Source organism: Macrobrachium nipponense, chromosome 10, assembly GCF_015104395.2.
Source record: "Macrobrachium nipponense isolate FS-2020 chromosome 10, ASM1510439v2, whole genome shotgun sequence".
Taxonomy (NCBI): domain Eukaryota; kingdom Metazoa; phylum Arthropoda; class Malacostraca; order Decapoda; family Palaemonidae; genus Macrobrachium; species Macrobrachium nipponense.
In genome coordinates this window covers 72,794,874-72,821,959 of record NC_087204.1, presented here as the reverse complement: position 1 = coordinate 72,821,959, position 27,086 = coordinate 72,794,874, and the positions used below count along the sequence as shown (strand labels likewise).

Here is a 27,086-nt window from a genome sequence, read left to right as displayed (position 1 = left end):
CATTATCCAAATTAATAAGGCTTTCAGTGGGAGGTTATTCTTTTGAAGATATTCCTTCACTGAAGGACCGAAGACGAGGTTTACCCAATCTGTAAAGAACTGCCGCGTAACCATGCCCTTGCATTGGCGCGCCACATTACGTGCAGTTTTTCTTTCAGAATTTTGTGTGACTTGAACGCTCGAGGATTTTCAGAATGGTAGACTAGCAGTGGCTTTACTTACAGTCACCACTAGCATTTGCACACAATGCAAGGTCAGACGGTCCTTCATGGGTTTATGGCCTGGCATCTTCGTCTCCTCTTCGGTGATGTATGTCCTCCGTGGCATTTTTTTTTCCAAAATAATCCCGTCTCATCGCAGTTAAAGACTTGTTGCGGATGTAGCCTTCCTCCTCAATAAGCTCAGCGAACTCGACGATGTACCTTTCAGCTCCCTTTACATCGGCACTCGCAGCTTCACCATGCCTCACCACCGAATGAATGCCACTTTTCTTAAAATTATCGAACCACCCACGACTTGCCTTAAACGTGTCTTCTGCTCCCCCTTCTGAAGTTGATGCCTCTTCCTTCTTCAAATCTGCGTAAATAACGCGAGACTTTTCGCAAATTATACTCTCCGCCACTGTATCTCCCGCTAGTTCCTTCTCTTCAACCATACCAAGAGCAGCTTCTCCATTTCTTCATGGACATTTGTCCTTAATTGCGACAGAATTGTAGTTCCTTTAGCTGTTTTTGCACTTTTGATGGCATCCTTTTGCTTTAGGATGGTACAAATGGTCGATGTGCTACGCTCATACACCCGGGCCAGTTCCATCACTCGTACACCACGCTCATGTTTTTCTATTATTTCTCGCTTTACCTCTATCGGCAGCATTCTTCTTCTTTCGCCACTCTCCTTTGCATGTACTTTCTTTGGCCCCATGATGGTAGGTAAAAAACAAAGTTTCACTAATTCGTGAAAAAACAGCGAAAACACAAGTACAGCTCACAAAAACACAAACTTAAATCTGTCGGCCACACGTGCGAGTGAGCTCGTGGGATGCTCCCAGCTGATGCTGCCCGTGAACGCCAACTAGCGGTGGCGTCCCCGAACCAACTCGGGTCTCGGGACACAGCTCGGGTCTCAAGGCAAAATTTGGACCGAATTCCACCTCGGGTCTCAAAGCACTCGTATCACAGGACGCTCGTATCTCAAGGTACCACTGTATATATATATATATATATATATATATATTATATATATATATATATATATATATATATATATATATAAAATATAAAATTATATACATATATATATATATATATATATATATATATATATATAATACATACATATATATATATATATATATATATATATATATATATATATATATATATATAATATATATATATATATATATATATATATATATATATATATATATATAATATCTTATATATATATAATACACACACACATATATCTTACTATATATATATATATAATTATATAAAATATAATAACATATAGGCTATAATCCTATATAATACATAATATATAATATCTATAGATCTCTATATATATATATAAGGATTATAATATTATATGTATAATAATATATATGTGCTATAATACATTATATTATATATTATATTATATATATATGATCTATTATAATAAATAATATTATTCTATATCATATTATAATATAATCTATTATATATATATATTATATATGATATATACTATATATATGATATATATTATATATATATTACATATACATATAAACATATACATTATCACCACTATTACATGATAACATATATCATATACTATATATATATATATATCCGATTATATATATTATCATATATATATTATTTATATATATATATATTATCATATTGCTTAGTGTGGTATATATATTATATATAAATCTATAATATATATATTAGTGATCTAATATATAATATATATATATAATATATTATAAATATATAATATAATATATATATCATTGTACATCAATCCAGATGGGCTGAGTTGTTAGATATCTGTTTATCCATAGAGGGGTGGTCAGGTGGCTTAACTCCCAGTTGGTTTAGGATACTTGTACCTCCCACCAAGTATAAGTCTATCCTATTGTTAAGATTGAAGGTTTATTCTTCATATGAACAAATAACAAATTTTTTAGTCAATTTGTATTTTTCATAGCTAACAAACCTGAGGTCTTAATGTTTACTGCCCACCTCTCTCTATGTTATATTTCCTGGGTTGGGAAAAGACTTAAGACGTCAGAAGGTAGTGTGCCGTCTCTGACCAGCTTTCACCTTGTACGTGTAGGAGCTGCCAGATCTCACAGATTCCTTGCTTACAATCTTTGACGGTGTTTAACCGGTTACTAGCTGGCACTTAAAAAATATCCTACTGTTAAAACCTCAGGTATGTTAGCTATGAAAAATACAAACATTTAAAAATGTGTCATATCTTTTACTAAATTAGCTTGAACAGAAAATAGTTTTAAGTATATGTACTGCATTCTTTGTTAAAGTTCATCTAATTACCATAGAGCTTTTCTCACCTTTTTTTATAATTATCTTTGGATCTATATTAGAATAACATACACAAACACACACACTAAAAATGTTTTGTACATATCTTTTAAAAACCTCAGATCTTGGAGAAAACTTACTAATCTGATTGTTTCAGTTTTCAGTTCAGTTCTGAGGTGGATCTTTTACACTCCTAATTTTCTTTTAAACAAAGCTTCAAAACAGAAACAATTACAAAGAAAAAAAAATCATAAAATGGAGAGGATAAAACATATTTAATATAAAGTGTTATTGCTGACTGAATTGTATTTCCAATAGTCTAAAAAGCACATAATGGACAACACACATTCAAATCCCTTACTCGACTGAGGATATCCTGAGAATTGAATGTTCCACTGGGTGATGTGGGAAGCATATGAAACTGAACACCAACATGCTAACAATAAAGAAATGAGAAATTGAATCAGATATATAATACAGCACAATCAGAACCATAAAATCTCTAGGGTACATAGCCAATTTGTATTTCAACTGCTTGTCCACTGCTTCAACAAAAGCTTTAAAATCTATTCTTAAAAAAGCTTAATGTTTCTAAGCATACATACTAGAAATTTCACATTCTTCAATCTACAAATGGGAGTGAAACACACCATCAAGAAGTCAAAATATTCTTTTAAACAGCAATTAGGTTCCATTAGCGCAAAGGCTAGACCCTGACCCCTATCCAGAGAGTGCATGACCCACAACATACCATTTCTCCAGAAAAAGGTCATGTCCTTTAATTGTAAAATATGTAAATCACTTACAGAAAAAAAAAATTAACCAGAATAGTATAAAAAAACAAAACATATCAAATCAATGTGCCTACACAAATGTTAGGGAATACAGTGGACCCCTCAAATTTGTGGGGGATGCAATACTTAGAACCACTTTAAAATGCTTAGAACTGCCTATTTTCATAATTCAAACTCAAGATAAACCCACCAAAAAGTCTTATACCTGTTTTTTTTATTTTTTTATCACAAAAAATGCATTAAATCATGAAACTGAAATTAAAATACAAGCAGTCCTCAGTTATCTGTGGAGGTTCCGTTCCCGGGGGTGTGCCAATAAGCAAAAACCGCCATTACCCAAAACTCAAGAGATTTATGGTCCTATAATGGCACTTATGGTGCTGACAACCAGTTACAGGCAGTCCCCGGTTGTCGGCAGACTCTGTTCTCAGCGATCCGGTTTTATGGGGCTTGTCTGATGCCATAAAATCGGTGATTTATGGCACTATAACAGGAAGAGTTTCGGTTATCGATGCCATAAGGCATCTTCTGGCGTGCCACAAGGATGCTTATGGTCCCGATATCCTTTTATTGGCGCCATTATGTCACCATAAATCACTTGAGTTTCGGTTAATGGCAGTTTTCACTTATTGCCATACCCCTTGGAATAGAACCACCACCAATAACTGGGGACTGCCTGTATTGGTGCCATAAGCACCCTTATGGTGCCTCTGATAGGTATGTTATGGCGCCATATGGCACCAGTAACCGGAACTTGGCCTGTTATAACGCCATAAATTGTCGATTTTATGGCGTTTGACAAGTGCCATACAACTGGATCGCTGATAACCGAATCCACCGATAACTGAGGACTGCCTGTGCAGTCATTTATGGATATTTCTCATAGAAAAATACTGCGGATATGCGAATTTCCAGCGAATATTAGGCAGAAATCCAGGAATATGTGAGTTCGCATATGTCGAGAATGCAATTACAGGGGTCTACTGTGCTACTTAGATAGCCATCACAAAATGTTACAATGAAAGGAAATTAAAAATATAAAATAACATGCCCTCGTAATGACAAGTCAACATGGAAATTCTAACATAAAACATCTAGGCTCTGCAGCATTTCTATAGGAGGTAGTAACCTGTATGCATCAAGAATAATAGTACACATCAAGAATACTAGCACACATTCAACAGTTATATGAACATAAAAATATTAAAAAAATAGCCTACCCCAATGAAGGGAGTCAAGATATGTGCACTTATGTAAGTACTTTTATGAGAAATCATAAGAGCTAGAAAATATTGTCATTAGGTAGACAACTGGGTCTAAATATCCAATTCACAGGGCTGTCAAGAACTGGAAACACTAGTTTGAAGGAAATAGTGAAATATCACTAACTGATTTTTGCTGGACAACTGATGAAAATGAAGTCCCAAGAAATGGTCTCAAAGAAAGAGTACAACGACTACAGCAAGAACAACGGCCATTAGGAACAAGCACCTTGATGTAAAAGCAATGAACCCATTACAAAAAACTGAGCAACCAACAGAGTGTAGTTCAACTCAAGTCGTACACTAACTCTGAACAAAATTTGGCATGTTATATTCTGGGCTACTATATGATACAAAGTCACCACCAAATGATGGTGACACTTTTCTGTTGCTTATTCAATCTCTGGTAAGTACAGTCAACCCCCGCTATTCACTGTCTTGCAATTCATGGAGTCGCAATTCATGGAGTCACACACAGATTTTTCTGTGGAACCTATCTGTAAATTATTTGCGGTGTACTTACAGATTTTTATTCAAGACAATATTCTGTATTTTCATATAATTTTCCTGACTAAATACATACATACTACTGTTTATATATGTATGTATATATATATGTTATATATATATATATATATATATATATATATATATAATATATATATATATATATATATGTATGTATAGTATATATGTATGTATGTATATATGTATAATTTGTATATATATATGTAGTATATATATATGTATGTATATATATATGTGATGTATGATAATATGGATGTATGTAATGTATATATGTGTATGTATATATATTATATATGTATATACTATATATATATATGATATGTATGTATATATAGGTGTATATATATATATATGTATGATATATATATATGTTATGTATATATATATGTATGTATATATATATATATATATATATAATATATAATATTATATATATATATAATATGTATGGTATGTATATATATATATATATATATATATAACTATATATATATATATATATATATACTTATATATATATATGTATGTATTTGTATATATATATATATATATATATATATATATATGTATATATATAGTATATATATATATCTATATATTTTATATTTATGATATGTATATGTATATATATATATATATATATAATATATGTGTGTGTGTATATGTGTGTATATATATATATTATATATCTATATATATATATTATATATATATATAAATATATATATATATATTATATATATATAATTATTTAAAGTACTAATTCTCAAATATGATATTTTTATGATAAAATGATGTTTTACATATAGAACTTATCAAACAATTATGTAGCTGAAAGTTTCATCTCACAGCAAGCCAAACTTCAAATTTAGTGGTGGCACCATTATCGCTAATGTAGGTGAACGGGACACACCACTTTCAGGGTTGCCAGGTACAGCTTAGCAAACTAACAATTCGTTGAGCTGCCATGTCCGTCTGTTGGGAGGAGGGACGGCTTTGATCTTTTGGTCATGTAATTGCTTGGTAAGTACGTATAGGTAAAACATTATTTTATCATAAAAATAAATTTTTACCCAAGAGACTTACCAAGCATTTATACAGCTTTACTCCACATTATAAGGAAGGTGGAAATCATGGACATAAACTACTTCAAAACATTAAAAATTATATAATGACTTTGAAACAGAAAGTCTGCTAGCATTGTGTCAACACTTTCTGTACCTTACCTAGTAAGAGAGCTGCTGCAGGTGATTATTGCCTCTGGTCGGCACTCTCTTAACCTGCAGGAGGCGAGGCAGTAATGGTCATTTCACCCATACTTTAAGTAGGAACTTTGCAGCCATGGTGGAAAAACAATATTGTCCTTGTTCTCGGCAAAGACCAGAATAAAATTACACCCTCACCTACCCTAATACCAACAAAACCACAACCCTCATCATAAAAATAAAACTGGAGGGTACTCAGGTATGTTGTAAACCCCAGCTTCTTATAAACTCAGCACACCTTATAACAAGGTGAGGAGACAGAAGTGGAACAGAAGGGCCCCTATGCTTCCTTTCCCAACACCATGCCAGCCACAGATAAAGGCCCTAATATACTACAGTTTTCGAAAACTGCTTTGAAGACCCTCAAGTAATGAGAGGTGAAAACTGACTTGGATCTCCAAAATCTAAATTGGAGAATTGAAGATAACAAAATGTTATGCCAGAAGGCGAGAGATGTGGCAACAGCTCACCCTTCATGAGCTTTAACTTTAATAAGAGTTTCCTTGTAGTATGTATAAATGAGCCTCCATAATAAGATTTCTTAGAAAGAACGAGAGGGCATTCTTAGAAAGCAGGTGTGAAGGATTCCTTATGGAGCACCAAAGATGGCTTGAAGACCCTCTTATTTTCTCTGTCATCTAAATGTAGTATCTAAGCATCCTCACAGGACATAGATGCCTCTCCTCCTTTAGCCTGAGAATTTCCATTAAACTCTTAATGATAAAGGAGTGGGGCCAGGGCTTAGATCCCTCCTCATTCTTGGCAAGGAAGTACATGGAGAGAGAGCATACTGTGTCTCCTCGAGGGAATCCAACATTCTTCTCCAACGCCTGGATTTTGGTAACATGTTTAGCCAAGGCTAACGCTACTAAGAAAAGAGTCCTCTTATTGGGGTTCTTGAGTGAAGCAGAGCATAAAGTTTCAAATGGAGGGCTCAATAACCCCTTTAAAACCACGGCCAGATTTCATGGGACTGCCCCAAAGTATCTAAGATCACTGATGTCTTGATTACAGGACAGATCTAGGCCTCTATGCTTGAACAATGAGCTAAGCATGGATCTGTAGCCTCTAAATGTAGCAGGGGATAACTTTCTAGTATTCCTAGGATGAAGCAGAAAATCTAAGAGCCACACCATCTTCTGAAAATTGCCCATTTGGATTGATAGAGCTTGCTAGAAGCAGCTCTCTTGCTATCTAGCAATAGCTTCTGCAGCTTTGAGCAAAAATCCTTTAGCTCTGATAAGGCTCCTGACAGTTTGAACCCTGTCAGGGCCAGAGCTGACAATCCTTGATGGTACCTGAAGAAGTTGGATTGCTTTAGAAGTGACTGTCTTTAAGGAAGAAACTTGGGGAAGTCAACTACAAGATGCAGAAGGTCTGTGACCCATTCCTTTCTGGGCCAGAATGGTGCCAATAAAGTCATCAACATGTTCTTATGGGAATAGATTTCGTTTAGAACTTCCCAGATGAGAACGAAGGGAGGGAATGGATATACTATGTCCAGTCCCATCCAATCCAGTAACCTCACGTCTGTCACCAAAGCTAGAGGATCTGGAACTGGGGAGCAAAAAACCAGAAGATGATTGTTTCTTAAAGTGGCCAAAAGTTCTGTGGCAGGTTTGCCCCATAATCTCCACAAATCAAGACAGACTTTGGAGTTCAGAGTACACTCCATCAGAAGAACTTGATGGGATTGACCCAGCTCTCAGCTCATCCACTAATACATTCATTATACCCTGTATGAAGAGAGGAAAAAGCTTCACTTGGTATTTCTCTCCTCAGAGAAGTTCTCAGCCTATCTCGCAGAGGGTGAAGGAGTGAGTTCCCCCTGCTTATGAACGTACGAAAGAGCCGTGATATTGACTGCATACACCATAACAATCTTTTGAAGACCAGCGGAGTAAAGGCCTGAAGGCCTATGTGAATCGCCTTCAGCTCCCTGACATCTTTTCTTGGGTATCCACTTTCCGGCAACTTTCCGACTTCCTAGAAGTGCCTCCCAACCTATGTCTGATGCATCTGAATAGAACTCTTAAGTTGGGGTTCAAAGGGAGGAGAGATATTTCTTCCTGGAGTATTTCTATCCACAGCCACCATCGAAGGTCTTACTTTATTTGCGATGTTCAGGAAGGCTATTGAGTCCAGCTGAATCTCTAACACCAGTTTGCTTTTAAATAGATCAGTAACCCAAAAAGCTTGAGTGTCCAGAGTCACCCCTATATAAGGAATCCTCTGAAGGGGAGTGCAGGAGCAAGTCATCCTGAGATGGAGCCACTTGCCCAGGGAAGAGAGAACCCAGGTGAAAACTTCAGGGGTGGTGGATGGGCCAAAGCACAGGGCCCGATACTGTAACTTTCTCTCAGAAAACAAATTGCAGAAATTTCCTGAAAGCTGAATGAATGAGGACGTAAAAATAAATGTCCTCCATGTCCAGGGTGACCATCCAGTCTTCCTAATGGAGAGAGGACATAACTGTGCGATTCAACAGATTCAAGGCTCTGACGTCCACAACAGGCCTCCAGCCCCCGATGACTTAGCGACTACGAGTAGCTTGTTGTAAAAACCTTCCCTGTTCTGGTCTACAACTTCCTCTATTGCTCGTTTCTGAATCAGTGGCTTGACTTCCTGGGAAAGAGCCAAAACCTTTTCCGATCCTATTGAGTATGCTGTCAAAGATAGGCATCTTGGACAAAGGTGGCCTCTCTCTGAAAAGGATTGGATAACCCATCTTCAAGACGCAAACTACCCAAGGATCTGACCCTCTCTGACTCCAGTCCTCCCAGAAGAGGTGAAGTCTTGTTCCAACAGAGGTGCAGAGGATTAGATTCTCACTTGTTGGCTGGCTTGAACAAGGTTTTCTTCACTGGCTTTGACGAGGGATGCAAGTTAGTCCTGGATCTGGGTTGGGGTTTTGCCCTTCCTCCCCAAAAGGGCTGCTGCTGCAATGGAGAGAAGGACTTGGCGACAGCAGACGAAGGCCCCTTCAATCTTGCTGACTGCACCAGAAGATCGTGCATCAACTTCTTCTAAAAAGCCAACAACACTTGCTCGACTGTCTCCTGCAGGAACAGATGTGACTTGTCCAGTGGAAAGAATAATAGGGCAGGTCTTGCTTGGTTGTTACTCCCTTTGTAGCAAACGAGCACCATAACTCTCACTTTTCAGTACTCCAATGAAGAGCAACACCAGTTCTGCTGAGCCATCTCTAACTGCCTTGCCCATGCAAGACAAAGACACCCAGCCAATCTGCTCCAAAATTCTCTGCTAGGACAGGACAATCTTCAATCTTCCTAGCCAGCACACTAACCATCCAATCCAGGAGACTGAATATCTCCAAAATCTTAAAAAAGTTCCTGATGAGGTGGTCCAGACCCGGGGAGGAGAACATGGCCTTGGCCGAAGTGAAGGTGGCACGTTACGTAGCATTAAACAAACCAGAGAAGTCCCTTCGAGAGGAGGCAGAAACTTCTGAGGAAGGAGCTTCCCTGGTGGTATAAAAGCGATACCTCTTCTTTAAGAGCCTCCCTCAATCTTCTCTTCAAGGAGGAAGAAAGGACTAGCTTTGGAAGGCAGCTATCACTTGTCCTTTTCCCCATCAGAAAAGTTAAGCAGGCGAAGTCAGTGGTGAAGATTCAAAAAAGTCTTGGAAGTTGGCAAAAAAAATTAAAAAAATACTTCAGCAGGCTCGAATATGCTGAAGAGGGGGTGAAGTCATGATCCGCTTCTTCTTTGTCAAATGAAAGGGGTGACAAGGAGGCAACCCCACTCTTAAAAAATGTGGCCTTCTTCAAGAATCCCATCAGGTCACTAATCTGTCGTTGAATCGAAGCCAAAGTAGGGTCCTCTTGAGCAGATGTGTGTAGCGAAGGAGAAGGTGGCGCCATGCACCCCACCTTTGGCACTAAACGTCCTACAGCTGGTGGACAGGAGATGGGAAGTGTGGCGCTGTGTCTGGGAGTCAACTGACGTTCAGAAGCGAGAAGTTGCTTTCAATGGTCGACTGCTTGGAGGCCACCACCGGATGATCGAAAAAACCCAGAGACTCTGGGCTGTCCCATGAGGTGCGACAGCATAGCAGCAAGAAGGTGCAGACTTGCATCATGCTCCTTATTCTTCTTGACAGGCAGTGGGGAGCTGTCCACAAGTGAAGTATGCCTCTTTAGAGGTCGAGAGGCAACCAGACGTTGCCACTGGCGCTTCTTGTCGGGGGAAGACACTTCATAGTCCGAGGACAAACTAACACCACTCACTGAGATGCCTTTCCAGGGGTGCTTTGTTGCAGCCTAGGACCATACAACAGGGTTGAAGGAGGAGGGCGATTGCCCATGGGCATACCCCAGCAGCTTCTCTTGGCCCTACGGTAAGTTCTCTCCCCAGTGCAGGGGAGCAGGACAGTGACCTTCATCTAGGAGCACTGGTGGGATGGACAGCCACCTCCTACAGGACAACACTAACACTTAGGCCCTGCACTGACATCTGTTCATTTTTCTACAAATACTCTGAAAGACGATTCCAATTCAATTACAGAGTTAGCTTGAAAATCAAATTTCTTGTCGAACCTAGATTTGAGGCTGGCTATGGAGTATGTGGTAAAGGAGGAGGAGGACTAAGAATGAGGGAGATAGCAGGAATCAGAAGGAAAGAAGCAGTGCTATGCTCTGCTTCTACTGGCAAAGGAATGGCTTCTAAGCTCGCCATATTTTGTAATCTAAGGGCCGCCTTCCTCTTTCTGTCCCTATCCAACTTTTCAGAATTAGATTTAGAGATCTTCCACTGTTGCTAATCCCATCCTTGACATTTTATGCTGGTAACCTCTCTTACACTCTTGGCCCCTATACTTTGTACATTTATTGTGAGAATAATAACTGATCTTAACTAATCTAGTTTTGCAACCTTCGGTACAAAACCGAACACTCGAAGCTAGAATCAGACATATTGTCCAAAAATCATTGAAGTTAATCTCAACTAGCAGGATTAACTAGCTACAACACCACCATAATTAATTCTCTGCAGGGTTCAGCATATGTGGGGATGTCATTATCTATTGTGTGGTGAGAGGTGAGGGGGAGAGTATGATGTGTGCGTAGGCTATATTAGGCTAGGTAGGTTTCAACAAGTCAATTTTTTCTAACTTCCTTAATTTAGTCATCCAACCTGATAAAAGTAAATGAATAGAGTACAATTCCATACAGCAAATATAAGGCTGGGACTTGAGATTCATAAGTAAAATAGAGGAAGAGGCCCAAAGCTCCATTAGTAATACAAGATGGCACTACAAGACTTATTATTGAGATATACAATTGGCTGTCCCTTCAGCCATGTTTGTGAACTTTCCGCATACTTAATTCCACCCAGACTCAAGTTAGCTGGGAGATATTTTCTTAGTAGTTTACATTACAACACAATGCCAATATGATTTATCTTAAGGTTTATACATATAATGAAAATTAAATCACAAGAAATCAAGAACAGATTTTTACAAGACATAAGCAAGCTTTATGTTACAGCACAACACAATATGACAAATTTTCTAAGACAATTTGTATATTTCATAGATACAAACCTGAGGTCTTAACAATCCAGTCAAAAAGCAGATGAAAGTAAGGAATCTTGTGATATCTGGCAACACATGCGTAGACTGGGTGAAGAGTGGTCAAACACCGCTCATCTATGCCAATCTTTTTCTTAACTGCCCGGGCAAGAGTTGTTTTTTCCTCTCTTGGCCTTAGGCACTAGAAATGATCCTATTGTTATGATCGAGGGTTTGTTCCCGTATGAACAAATGAGGATTTTACTGTGAAGCATACTCATGAATTGTTTACAGCATTTTTCCAGGCATTATTATCGTATACAAATAAAGAAAAACATAAAGGGAACATAAATGGTTATATGATTATACAATGTACAAGTACTATGTGGAAATGGTTTATAATCATGCTACAACTTTACCAATAACAGCTGGAAAAAAAAACAGCGAAAAAATTATCAACATGAATGCCAAGAACCACCGATGTTGGTCAGGAGGCAGCAGAAAATAACTTGTTAGCTCTCTGCTAAGCTGTATTTGGCGATCCTGAAAGTGGGCGGGTCCCGTTCACCTACACTAGCGATGGGTGTACCAACGCCAAGTTCAAATTTTGGACTGCCATTCTAGGAAGCTTTCAGCCATGCAATTACTTGGTAAGCGACTTGGGTAAAAATTAATATTCAATTTAATAAGATTAAATAATAATAATATTAAATAATATTAACATTTCTCTCTCTCTCTCTCTCTCTGGTAACTTTATTAGTTTTCATACATAGCCGCGAGTCATATATTTTTAAGGGTAATGTAAGTTGAGTTGAATATAGAATTAAGGCCAAGAGACCAAGTACTGAGACCTATGAAGTCATTCAACAGTTAAACAAAAATTGACAGCAAAAGGTTTGAAAAGTGTAACAGGAGGAAAACCTCATAGTTGCATTAAGAATCAAGTGTCATGAGAGGTTGGTAAGTAAGATGAGGAAAGAAAATATGAAAGGATGTAGAGTAAAAAATGAAATGGGTTGCAGCTAGGGGCCCCAAGGCACACTGCAAAGAATCTTAAGTAATGCCTACAGGGCACTTGCATGAGATCCACTGACGGTACTAGCCCCTATGGGGGGTAATGTTGTAAGATGACTTTGACATGATATTGAAGTATTGAAGGTACCATATATACTCATGTAATATTTGACTACAATCCCCATTTTGTACTGCATACATTAGGATTTTAGCATACACCCTATGTCAACTTAGAGTTTTGATTCTGGTCATAAGCCTAGGCTACATTTCTATAAATTTGGAATGAAAACATGATGGTAGCTTAGGCTATATGAGCAGTTGCAAAAAGCTTAGAATATGCCTATAAAATACTTAACATATCACTCTATACTAATTTCAGAGAGCAATTAAAATGAACTATACAGTGGACTTCCTGTACGTATTCATGGGGGATAACCAGAACCCCAGCGAATAGCTAGAATCCCCTAACACTTGGAACCGCTATAATAAAAGTGCTTAAAACAACCTATAATTTGTTAGTTCAAACTCAAAGTATCCCTGGTTTTTCTAAGTTTTATCACAATGAGTGTATTTTATGATGAAATTTATATGAAAATACAGTCATTTGTGGATATTTCTCATGGAAAAATACATTGCATAGGCAAATTTCCCATGAATAAGGCCCTGTTCAACCAAATACTCTCTCTGCAACTGATTTGGGTACTGAATGTTCGGCTGCTGACCTTCAACATAAACTGAAGTGACTTGATTATACGTACTACTGGTATGCATGTTGTAAATGATTGGTTTACACCCTCTGTTCAGCAGGGAGTGGAGATTCTACCAACCTTGCAAAGTTTCCAGTTATCCCATGACAGAGACCTTGATCACTTATCCCATGTAAGAGATCTTGGTCACTTTTTTTTTTTAAATACGTACACATTGACGATCCCGAAAACGAATACCGCGTGTGTACTATAACAATGCTAGTACCGAGTGGCCGAGCCACGCCACCACGTGTATATAGTAGATGCATGATGGGAGGGACGCTGGCCAATAGGAGAGAAGGATTTCATAGCTGCGACTAGCATCAGGAACCAATGGGAGTGCAGGAGGATGGTGGCGAGTCTACTAGTATACTAAGATGGCGGCGCACGGCACGATTTTCAAAATTGTTATCCGGGCGAATCTCGGACTTTCAGAAACCTTGAAAACTTTTCGTATGTAGAGACGTTAAATTTTTCGTATTGGCTTTCGTATCTCGAGTTTTTCGTAAGTTGAGCCTTTCATATCTCGAGGTACCACTGTACGGTATATTTTTTTTAACTATTAAAATAAGCAATTATAAATATTTGTGGAGGGGGACTTTGGTATTTTAACTTTTTAAATAGCCCGTTATAAACATTTTGAGAGGAGGGATGTCAAATATTCACAGATTTTAGCTATTCAGGGCGTCTGTGGTCCCTATCCCTTGCGAATACCAGGGGTTGACTGTTCTCAATCCCAAGTAAAGTCTACCTTCTACCAGATATAAATGACAAATTTTCTAAGACAATTTGTATTTTTCATAGCTACAAACCTGAGGTCTTAACGCGCAAGCGCGAATTACTTTCTTCTCGCACTAAAAAGTATCAGCAACACATCTCAGAAATTATTTAGTCACTTTGACATAATTTGTGCACCATTTCATATTAGCTGTTACATGAAGTATTATATATGAAAATGTGCACAATTTCATGTAGGATACAACAAAAAACAACTCATGATTGTAGATTTTATCAGTTTTAAAATATTTTCATATAAATAGTGACAAGTGCCAAAATTTCAACCTTCGGTCAACTTTGACTCTAGTGAAATGGTCAAAAAATGCAATTGTAAGCTAAAACTCTTATATTCTAGTAATATTCAATCATTTACCTTAATTTTGCAACAAATTGGAAGTCTCTAGCACAATATTTTGACTTATGGTGAAATTATGAAAAAAACTTTTTCCTTACGTCCGCTCAGTAACTCTTCCGAAAAAATCAAAAAAATTTTTGTCCGATTGTCGTAATGTTTGCACCATTTTAAATTAGCCATTACATAAAGTTTTATATATGAAAATGTGTGCAATTTCATGTTGAATACAACTAAAAACAACTCATGGTTGTAGCTTTTATCAGTTTTGAAATATTTTCATATAAATAACGATGTGACAAAATATCAACCTTTGGTCAACATTGACTTCACCAAAATGGTAAAAAAAAGCAATTGTAAGCTAAAACTCTTACATTCCAGTAATATTCAATCACTTTATTTTGCAACAAATTGGAAGTCTCGAGCACAATATTTTGATTTATGGTGAATTTATAAAAAAAAAAAAAAAAAAAAAATCCCTTACGTCAGCGCAGTAACTCTTCCAAAAAAAATCAGACATTTTTTTGTCCGATTGTCGTAATGTTTGCACCATTTTAAATTAGCCGTTACATAAAGTTTTATATATGAAAATGTGCGCAATTTCATGTAGAATACAACAAAAAACAACCCATGGTTGTAACTTTTATCAGTTTTGAAATATTTTCATATAAATAACGATAAGTGCCAAAATTTCAACCTTCGGTCAACTTTGACTCGACCGAAATGGTTAAAAAACACAACTAAGCTAAAACTATTATATTCTAGTAATATCCAATCATTTACCTTTATTTTGCAACAAATTGGAAGTCTCTAGCACAATATTTCGATTTATGGTGAATTTATGAAATAAACTTTTTCCTTACGTCCGTGCGGTAACTCTTCCGAAAAAAATCAGAAATTTTTCGTCTGATTGTCGTAATGTTTGCACCATTTTAAATTAGCCGTTACATAAAGTTTTATATATGAAAATGTGCGCAATTTCATGAAAAATACAACAAAAAACAACCTATGGTTGTAGCTTTTATCAATTTTGAAATATTTTTCTATAAATAACGATAAATAGAAAAGATTCGTCCTTTGGTCAAATTTAACTCGACCGAAATGGTCAAAAACTGCAATTGTAAGCTACAACACTTACAGTCTAGTAATATTCAATCAATTGCCTTCATTTTGCAACAAACGGGAAGTCTCTAGCACAATATTTCGATTTATGGTGAATTTTTTAAAAGTTTTTTTTTACGTCCGCGCGTTACAAATTCATGCATCATTTTGTGATAATATTTTCTCCGTTGCCTTGATCATTTTACAATGTGTTATACACCAAAATGATCAAAATTTAGTGTACAATACAATGAAAAAAAATTAACCTGTTGGCTTTAACCCTTTTGTTCACAGCGCAATTTGTATACAATTATATATGAAATTTTTTTTTTGTGCTGTCATATATCCCAATATTTATATATGATAATGACATTTTTTTTCATTTCTGAGCATACTAAACTTCAGGCAAAAAAAAAAAAAAAAAAAAAAAAAAAAAAAAAAAAAAAAAAAAAAAAAAAAAACTCTTAATCTTGAAAACTAAGTGTGCTGGGATTTTTATAAAAAAAACATTTTTTCCACTTCGGCGCTCACTCGCGAACGCCACCGGCATACGGGAGACGATTTTTAAAATACCGCTTTGGTGTTTCAAGGTTAAAAAGCACATGAAAACAAGGAATCTTATGATATCTGGCAATGCTTGCGTAGATCGGGTGAAGAGTGGTCAAACGCCAATCATCCATGCCAGTTTTTCCCAACTCAGGATGACTTAACAAAAAGAGGGGGTGGCTAGAGGTGGGCAGTATAACGTTAAGACCTCAGGTTTGTAGCTATCTAAAATGATATTGTTATGATACAATAAAGTTTCATACATACTTAACTGGCAGATATATACTTAGCTATAGACTCCGTCGTCCCCGACAGAAATTCAAATTTCGCGGCACACGCTACAGGTAGGTCAGGTGATCTACCACCCTGCCGCTGGGTGACAGGAATAGGACCATTCCCGTTTTCTAATCAGATTTTCTCTTCCCCCTGTCTCCTGAGGGGAGGCTGGGTGGGCCATTTAATTGTATATATCTGCCAGGTAAGTATGTACAAAACTTTATTGTATCATAACAATATCCCTTTTGTACATTCAACTTCCCTGTCAGATATATACTTAGCTGATTGGCACCCTTGGTGGTGGGTAAGAGACAGCTAACTACTGAAATAGAAAGGAAAAACAACATACGTTGTAGGTAATATATAAAAAAACCTTGGTTCCTACCTGTTTAGGCAGAGGACTTCATAGCTACTGCCTAGGAGTCTGCTTCGCCTCAAGGACCTCAGCGAGGTAGTGACCTATGGCTAAGAGTTCTTGTGGGTCTGTCAATGGGGTCTTATCCGCTTACTCGACAGAGCCTGATGGTATTTGTCAATGGGTGCTAATCCACTTACATGACAACACACCTTGCCTAATGGCATAATCAAAGAGCACAACACCGATCCCGATCACCTGATCCTAACACCTGGGTTAGTACTGAGATTGAAAGGAGTTATCCCTAACATCCTTTCAAACAACCGTAAAAAAAAAAAAAAACTCTACACCACATCATTAAAAACAAACACGATATTGTTATGATACAATAAAGTTTTGTACATACCTACCTGGCACACACACACTTAGCCCTCTCCTGACAAAGGCGACGGCCGCCTGTGCAACATCTTGCGCCCTTGCCAGGAGAAGGCCAAGTACATATCTGACAGGAAAGTTGAATGTAAAAAATAAACTAATTAAGGATCAGTATCAGCTCCCTGTCCCAGCACCGTATCCGCCGATACATACGGACCAAGAGAAGCATCTCTCGTAGGTTACTCTGACATCCTTCAAGTAATGAGAAGCAAAAACAGAGTTGCATCTCCAAAATGTAGCAGCTAAAATATCTTTCATAGACATATTCTTATTGAAAGATAGCGAAGTCGCTTTAACTCTTAGCTGCTTAAAGGAGTCATCTTGGCACTTATTGTGTGCTTCCGAGATCACACTTCTCACAAAGAAGGCCAGGGCGTTCTTTGACATGGGTCTTTCGGGTCCCTCACCGCACACTGTCTGCAACCCTCAAGCTGATTCTTCTTCTAAAGATAAAACTTCAGTGTTCTGACTGGGCAAAGAGACCTTTCTATCTCTTTCCCCACCAGAGGAGAAAGTCCCTTGACTTCAAGGCTTCTGGGCCAGGGATTAGAAGGGTTCTCGCTCTTTGCCAGAAACAAAGGTTGGAAAGAACATATTGCCGAGTCTCCTCTAAATCCTACACAAGAATCTAATGCGTGGATTTCACTAATCCTCTTGGCAGTTGCGAGGGCCAAGAGAAAAATGCATTTCCTCGTGAGATCTCTAAACGAGGCTTGATGAGGAGGTTCGAACTTGTCCGAAGTAAGGAACTTGAGGACCACGTCGAGATTCCAACTAGGAGGGCGAGAGGATCTAGTCTTAGTAGTCTAGAAGGACCGTATAAGATCATGAAGATCTTTGTCCTCCGCTATCTTCAGGCCCCTATTCCTAAATACAGCGGAGAGCATGCTCCTGTATCCTTTGATGGTGGAAACAGCCAAATGCGATTCTTCTCTTAGGAAGAGAAGAAATTCAGCAATGTCAGTCACAGAGGTATTGGAGGAGGACAGCTTCTTCGACCTACACCATCTACGGAAGACTTCCCACTTCGAATGATAAACCCGCAAGGTTGAAGACTTGCGGGCTCTGGCGATTGCGCTGGCAGCCTTTCGCAAAAAGCCTCTCACTCTGACGAGTCTTTCGATAGTCGAAAGGCAGTCAGGGAGAGAGCGGGGAGGTTTTTGTGAAACCTCTCGAAGTGGGGTTGTCTGAGCAGATCTGTCCTTTTGAGAAGAGATCTGGGGAAGTCCACCATCCATTCCAGTACCTCTGTGAACCAATCTCGAGCGGGCCAAAAGGGGGCGATGAGGGTCATTCTCGTTCTTTTCGAGGCCACGAACTTTCTTAATACTTCCCCCAGAAGCTTGAATGGGGGAAAGGCGTACGCGTCTATGCCCGACCAGTCTAGGAGAAGGGCATCGACCGCTATGGCTCTGGGATCCTCGACTGAAGAGCAGAAGTTGTCCATCCTTCTGGAGAGGAACGTGGCAAACAGGTCTATTTGTGGTTTCCCCCACAGGGACCAGAGCTTTTGGCAAACTTCGGAGTGGAGGGTCCACTCTGTTGGAAGAACCTGGTTCTTCCTGCTCAGTCGGTCCGCTCTTACGTTCTTTACTCCTTGTATGAATCTTGTAAGGAGGGTGATGCCTCGTTCCTCCGCCCAGATCAAAAGAGCTCTTGCCAACTCATAGAGGGAGAAAGAGTGAGTCCCTCCCTGCTTTCGAATGTAAGCCAGAGCCGTGGTGTTGTCCGAGTTTACTTGGACTACCACGCCTCTGACCTCTGATTCGAAGGACTTTAGGGCTAGATGTATAGCCAGAAGCTCCTTTGCGTTGATGTGCCAGGACACCTGTTCTCCTGTCCAGGTGCCTGACACTTCTTTCGTTCCCAGTGTTGCTCCCCATCCTGTCTCCAAGGCGTTGGAGAACAACACTAGGCTTGGGCTCCGAATTGAAAGGGACAATCCTTCGTTCCTCTTGAGAGGAGCTAACCATCAAGTCAAGTGGGTCTTGATCTCTGGGAGAATTGGAAAGGAGTCCGACAGTTCTCCTGTCTTCCGATCCCACATCCTCTGCAGGTAGAACTGCAGGGGTCTGAGGTTGAGCCTCCCCAGGGAAAAGAACTGCTCCAGTGAGGAAAGGGTACCCAGAAGGCTGAGCCATTCCCTCACTGAGCTCCGTTCTTTCCCTAAGAAGGCTGAGACTTTTTCCAAGCCTCAAACAATTCTTTCTTGCGAAGGAAAAACTCGAAAACCCCCGAGAATCCATCTGAATCCCCAGATAGACAAGGTTCTGGCTAGGGATCATCTGAGACTTCTAGAGGTTCACAAGAAGTCCGAGCGACCGTACCAGGTCTAAGGTCGTTGTCAGGTCCTACAAACACTGATGTTCCGATTTGGCTCTGATGAGCCAGTCGTCCAAGTAAAGTGATATGCTCACCCCCTTCAGATGTAGCTAACGTGCTACGTTCCTCATAAGGCCCGTGAAAACTTGAGGGGCCGTAGACAGGCCGAAGCACAAAGCCCTGAACTGAACGATCCTGCCCTGGATCATGAACCGAAGATATTTCCTTGACGCAGGATGCAGGGGGACATGAAAATACGCATCTTGCAGGTCCAGGGAGACCATCCAATCTCCAGGACATAGAGCCGCAAGAACCGAGGCGGTTGTTTCCATAGAGAATTTTTTCTTCTCTACAAAACGGTTCAGTGCGCTCACGTCTAGTACAGGTCTCCACCCCCCCAAGGCTTTCGGGACGAGGAACAGGCGATTGTAGAAGCCTAGGGAGTGGGGATCCTGTACTAATTCGATGGCCTCCTTTTCCAATATCTGGTCTACAAGATGCAGGAGAGTTCTTCTCAGGGCAGGGTCTGTCTTTGAAGGGGACGAGATATCCCTTCCTTAAGATAGAGAGAGACCAGGAGTCTACCTCTCTCACAGCCCATGCTTCTGCAAACTTCCAAAGCCTGGCACCTACTGGTGTTTGGAGGACTGACGCGCACTTAGTCTTCTTAATCGGTCTGAAGGATGACCTTCCTCTTTTCTCCGGTCCTTTCCTTCTAGAGGAGGATCGAGAAAAGGAACCTCCTCGAAAGGGCGGCTGTGGATTACGGGACTCCTTCCTTCACTACAGGAACAGCCGGTTTCGTCTTCTTCGCGGATTGAACCAGAAGATCTTGAGTCGCCTTCTCAGTGAGTGAGTGAGAAATGTCTCTCACTAACTGAGAAGGGAAAAGCTGGTTCAACAGAGGGGCGTAAAGCAGGGACGACCTTTGAACCGTAGAGACCGCTTTTGTAAGAAAAGAGCTGAAAACAGCCCTCTTCTTGAGGATCCCTGCTCCAAAAAGTGAGGCCACTTCACCAGATCCTTCTTGGACAGCCTTGTCCATGCATGCTAAAACGCTATGCAGGACTTCGGGGCTCAGGAAGTCTGGGTCTCGAGTCTTCTTGGCCAACGCCCCAAGGGACCAGTCCAGAAAGTTAAAAACTTCCAGTACATGGAATAATCCCTTGAGGAGATGGTCCATTTCAGACATTCCCCATGTGGTTCTGGCTGTAGACAGGGCGTGTCTCCTCGCTGAGTCCACAAGCGTGGAGAAATCTGCCTCCGCCGAACGCAAAGACAGTCTTTCCAGCTTCCTCCTTGGTGCTCAGCACCAAGGAGACTGTAGAGCTTTCTTCATGGAAACGGCAGGGCGCATCTTCAGAAAGGAGGAGGACTTAAAGGAATTCGTACTCGAAAACAAAGAACAAGGAGACGGAGGGGCAGCAGGACTGAGGGAGTCTCCAAACTCTTGCAGCAACAGAGCCGCTAAGGTTTTGTAGTCAGAGAGACCCGCCCCCCGGTGATTCTTCGTCCGAAATCTCCTCAAGCTCCTGTCTCGTTTTGGTGGGAGAAGAGCGATCAACCGAAGGAGAGCGCCTATGTTGAGAGGAGCTAGCCTGTTATCAGGTCCTCGTCCAATTGGAGAAGGGCTTCTTGCAGTATCAGAACCATCCTGACAAAGGCGACGGCCGCCTGTGTGACATCTTGTGCCTCTGTCAGGAGAAGGCTGACCCTGCGAAAAACTAATAAGAGGAGCCTCGCGGTTGACCTCTCTCTCGTAAGGCGATGCGGGAGATCCTGGCGCCTCGCGCCTGGCTGGCGCCACGCGTTTAGATGCATGCTCGAGTCTGTCAGGAGACTCGTGTCTGCTCGGGGATTCGCGTCTGGTTGGCGCCTCGCGTCTGGCTGGCGCTTCGCTCTTTGAAGAAGGCATCTCGCGCCTGGAGCGCGGCTGGCGCCTGTCCAAGGATCCTCAATTCACTGGCAAAAGCCTGACCGGAGACCGAAGAATGTCAGAAGATTCTCTTGTAGCTGGCGCCTCGCGCCTCGGACAAGGAGTAGAGGAGAGGCGCTTGTAGCATGGAACTTCCAGGGGACGAGATGATCTTTTAACAGGAAGAAAAGAATCCTTCCTCCGAGGAGGGTCCTTCGTGAGCACTCCCACCAAGGACGAGATTTGCTCCTGCATATTTAGGAGAATTCTAGTAGTCGTATCTTCCTTCTCCTTGTCAGAAGGAGGGGAAGGAGGTCTGGAGGACGAAGGTAACTCCGAGCCGAAAGTAGGCGAAAACAGGGCTCTCTTAGCTCTCTTCCTATCCTTAGGCGAATCTTCTGGAAAGCGTTCAGGGCTAGAGTCCAATGTGGGAGCTTTCCAACTCCTCTTGAGAGGACGCGATAGATCGTCCGAACTCCACCCTCGTCTGTGAGATGACGAATCGGACGAGGAGAAGCACTCTTTGAAGATGCCTTTGCAATGGCGATCCTTGGCAGTCTGGGACGTCACAGATCCTGCCGAAGGGACGCCTGATCGGTGGGGATTCTCCATAACCTCCATAAGGCTTTCGACATTCCTTCTCCTCTGGGCCTGGGAGCTTGGAAGAGGTCTAGGCCTGGGAGCGTTGCAGAGCTGATCAGATGCTCCCTCCACTGCACTGGGAACACTAAAATCGCTTTCCACTGCACTTTGCTTACCTTCGAGAGCTAGCATTTTAGCTCCATCCTTTTGAGGGCAGCCTTCAAATCTGCAATTTCCGAGGATGAATTTGCAGTTTCTGTAAAGGGAGAAGGTGCTGAGACTGTATGGGAGGAAGCAACAACTACTTGAGGATTAGGTGCTACTACATTAACTGGCTCGTTAGAGTGAGACCTACTCAAGCTTCTGGAGGAAGCTTTTCTAGCCCAATCCTTCTCAAACTTCCTTAAGTGGAAAGTTAGAGTCTTCCATTCCTCCTCACTCATGTTCATACATTCATTGCACGTATTAGATACAGAACATTCATTCTCCCTACACCTCTTGCATACAGTGTGAGGATCTACCGAAGTCTTCGGTAGTCTCACTCTACAACCCTCATTCACACATACTCTAATTGCATAGTTAGTCAGACATCCTGAGAAAAATCCAAAGCAAAGTCCAAAAAACAGTCCACAAATGCGTATGCCAAATCAAAGATCCAATACGTCACCAAATAAGACAGCCCAGAAGATCAACGGCGATGAAAAACGAAGGTCAAGTAAGGAGAAACCAACAACGATGTTGCCGGAACCGGCGACAGAGAAAATCTGATTAGAAAATGGGAATGGTTCCTATTCCTGCCACCCAGCGGCAGGGCGGTAGATCACCTGACCTACCTATAGCGAGTGCCGCAAAATTCGAATTTCTGTCGGGGACGACGTTGTCTATAGCTAAGTATATATCTGACAGGGAAGTTGAATGTACAAAAATACAAATTGTCTTAGACAATTTGTCATTTGTTCATATGCAAACAAACCCTTGGTCTTAACAATAGGATAGACTCATACTTGGAGGGAGGTATAAGACATCCTAGACCAGCTGGGGGCCTACCCGCCAGTCCAGCTCTCAAAAGAAATAGTTCTTAGAGAGGGACTGAAGCCCGTTGAGAAGCTAGATACAGTAATATCTAACCACTCAGAACCTGAGTGACGTACAATGACACATGGGATAACCATTGTATAGGGAACCAAAGAGAAACGTTGACTGTCCAATAACAAACCAAGACACTAGGGTTTGTAGTACTCCAGACTCCTCCTTGCCCAGGAGCGGAACCTATGCTACTAAATAGTGGGTAAGATATTGTATATTGCACGACCACACTACCAGTATGACTACCTCACTCACCTGTATCAGACCAGTCCAGCAAATGACGTGTCAATTCCTTAAACCGCCCGAAGGAAGAAGGAAAGGTACAAGAAAAAGGAGGAGGCCAGCCAACTCACTCATTCTCTCAACCACACAATCATCTTAGGTAAGATACAAAGGTGCCCCGTTAAGGGCAACTATGAGTTACACAACCTGTTGGGCAGCCACCACAGGACCCAGGGAAAACGTGTCCATAGATCTGTGGGCAACATCCTTAAGATAGGAGGAGGTGAACGTGGACTGGCGTAACCAAGTACCAGCGCTCAGCCCTCTATGTACAGCCAAGTTCTTTTTGAAAGCCAGAGAGGGACCAATACCCCTAACGTAATGTGCTCTAGCCTGCACAGACGTGGTGATGGAATCATCAACAGTCAAGTATGCCTGTCAGATGGCTTCCCATATCCAAAAAGAGATAGTATTCTTAGACACTTCTTTCTTTGTACGGCCTGTATACTAGCAAAAAGTCTGCGGCAGCCTGGTCTAAGGTGCCAATCCTTTAAAGTTAGCAACGCAGGGCCCAGACAGGGCACAACAAAAGCTCTTGAGCATCACCACCCACAAAGTCAGTTTTTTGGAAGATGCCAAAGCCAAAAGGACAACTATCGAGAGCGTCAGGTTTCTGTCAGATGAGCGACGCAAGGGCTCATACGGACTCTTAGTCAAGTTCTTAAGCACCAAGGAAACATTCCACGTTGGAGGCTTGGAGCTCTAAGAGAACTCGACTGCTCAAACCCCTTAACTAGCAGGGAAAGTTCCCAGGAAGAGGAGATGTCGATACCCTTCAGGCGTAACACCAAACTCAGTGCCGCCCTGTAGCCTCTAATAGCAGACACGGACAAACATTTCTCGTCTCTGAGGAAGGTTAAAAAGTCTGCTATTTGCTGAATAGAGGTCGCAAGTGGAGAAAAACCCTGTTTACGACACCAATTACAGTAGAACACACATTTGCCTTGGTAAACTGCGGAGGTTGACTTCCTAAGACTGCTGGACATGTGCCCAGCTGATTTCTGGGAAAATCCTCTCCAACAGAGGAGATAGTTGATAGCCTCCAACTGTGAAGAGACAGGGATTCTACTGACTGGTGGAACCTTTCTGCATGGGGCTGCCACAGGAGATGCCGCCAAGGGGGAATCTCCCTCGGAATCTCTGATAACAACGACAGCAGATCTGGAAACCATTCCGCCTGAGGCCACAGAGGGGCTACCAAAGTCATTCTCAGACCCTGTGAACCCATCAGCCTGTTCAGAACCTGACGGATCAAACAAAACAGAGGGAAGGCATACACCTCCAGGTTGTCCCAGGGATGTTGGAATGTGTCTTCTGCCAATGCTAAGGGATCTGGGACCACTGAACAGAACACCTCCAGCTTCCTGTTGTAGCGTGTCGCGAAAAAGTTCAGCATGGGTCTCCCCCAAATCTAGAAAAGCTTGTCTGCCACCACTTGATGAAGGGACCACTCTGTGCCTAGGATCTGATCCCGGCGACTAAGTTTGTCTGCGACCACGTTCCGTTTCCCTGGGATATACCTGGCTGATAGCTCTACCAAATTGCTGATTGCCCATTGGTGAAGCTCAACGGCCAAGGCATGAAGTTGCTGAGAAACCAGGCCTCCCTCTTTGTTCACGTAGGCTACCACCGTGGTGTTGTCCGACATGAGAACGACAGTGACCCCCTACCATCCACCGAAACTCCTTCAGACCCAGGAAAGCCGCCTTCAACTCCAAGACGTTGATATGCTGCTGCTTGTCCTCCAAACCCCAAATGCCTGAAGTGATGAGGCCGCCTAAGTGCGCACCCCAACCCGTGAGGGAGGCGTCCGAGAACAGAAGGAAGTCTGGAGGGAGAGAACGCAGAGGGACGCCCTTCAATAGATTCTGGTCATCCAACCAACAATGAAGGTCTTCTCTCACTTCCAAAGACAGTGGGACCATAAACAGGGGAGAGTTCCCCACCGCAGACCAGAATTCCCCCAGTCTCCATCGCAGAGACCGAAGATGAAGACGCCCATGAGGGACCAGCTTCTCCAGGGAAGATAGCACTCCCAGAAGAACCTGCCACTGATGAGCCGACTGATGCGACTTTGACAGGAAGTTGCGCGCAACAGCCCGCCAACTTCTCCAATCTCTGATCCGACGGGAAAACTCTTGCCACTGTCGTATCAATGACCATGCCCAAGTAGAGAATCCTTTGAGTGGGTACGAGGTTCGACTTTTCCTGGTTGACTAATATGCCCAGGTCCAGACATAACTGAAGAAGACGATCCCTGTCTTGCAGCAGCTTTTCCCTGGAACTGCAAAGACCAACCAATCGTCGAGGTACCTCAGCAAACACATCCCCTGAGCATGGGCCCAATTTGACACAAGAGAGAAGACCCTTGTGAACACTTGAGGGGCTGTCGTCAACCCGAAGCACAAGACTTTGAACTTGAAGATCTTGTCCGCCAGAGAGAAGCGAAGGAACTTCCTGGACGTGGGATGAACAGGGATTTGGAAGTATGCGTCCCTCAAGTCTATCGACAGCAAGAAGTCGCCTTCCCTCACTGCTGCCAAGACCGAGCGTGGGGTCTCCATCTTGAACCGTGTCTTCCTGATGAAGCGATTCAAGGTGGATAAGTCGATCACAGGCCTCCATCCTCCCGACGCCTTGGGCACCAAGAAGATGTGACTGTAAAACCCCGGGGACGGACGCACTACTTCCGCTATCGCATCCTTGTCCAGCATTTTCTGCACTTCCTCCCGAAGAGCCAAGAACTTCAGAGAATCTGGGGGATACGTCTTCCTGAGCTGCGGCTTGTCCGACAGAGGAGAGAAGTCGAATGCCAACGTATCCCTCCTAACCAGATGATTAGCCCATAAATTGGCACCGAGGTGAGCCAAATAAGAAAACGCCTTGCCCCCGAACTGCAAAAGACTGGCAAGCAAGGCGGCACTCGCCAACCATTCAGGGGACCTGTCAGAAGCTATCTTGGCAATCACCACAGACCAGAGGTCCAGCCAAAAAACCGTCTGCAACATGGAGGCCGCCGTAGATTTCCAAAGCTAAGGAGTCTTGCAGAGACAAGGACGGAGCCACTGACCTCACTTGTTCCAAAGTCAAACCCGGCTTCAAGCGAATGACGTCTGGGTTAAGGTGGCATGACAACAAAAACGCAGAGCTCGTAGCATAGTACTTCCTATGTCTTGTGAGAGGTGGGGGTAGTAGTTTGGTAGAGCCTCTAGAGCGAAGTGAACCGTCCCGGTCAGAAACAGAGGCGTTAACCTTCTGCAAGACCGACTGAACGTGCCCTGACAACGGCAGCTGAAGAGATGATTTGGGGTCCTGAGTAGCTCCCACCAAGGCTTCCAAGCAAGGAGTAGTGTAAGACGACCGAGCCTGAGTCCTACT

The 27,086-nt window shown here is 41.7% G+C and overlaps 1 protein-coding gene across 7 annotated transcripts in view; it reads right to left on the bottom strand.

The window, feature by feature from the left end:
• LOC135223690 (uncharacterized) overlaps window positions 1-27,086 on the bottom strand; it is a 171,259-nt gene that overhangs the window by 49,130 nt on the left and 95,043 nt on the right. For 6 of the 7 annotated variants that reach the window (XM_064262390.1, XM_064262394.1, XM_064262392.1 and 3 more), the window contains exon 6: window positions 2,902-2,976. The exons of the other annotated variant lie outside the window; for it this stretch is intronic. In XM_064262390.1, coding sequence (XP_064118460.1) covers window positions 2,902-2,976 — 75 coding nt within the window. The remainder of the gene's footprint in view (window positions 1-2,901; window positions 2,977-27,086) is intronic. 7 annotated transcript variants of the gene reach the window in all.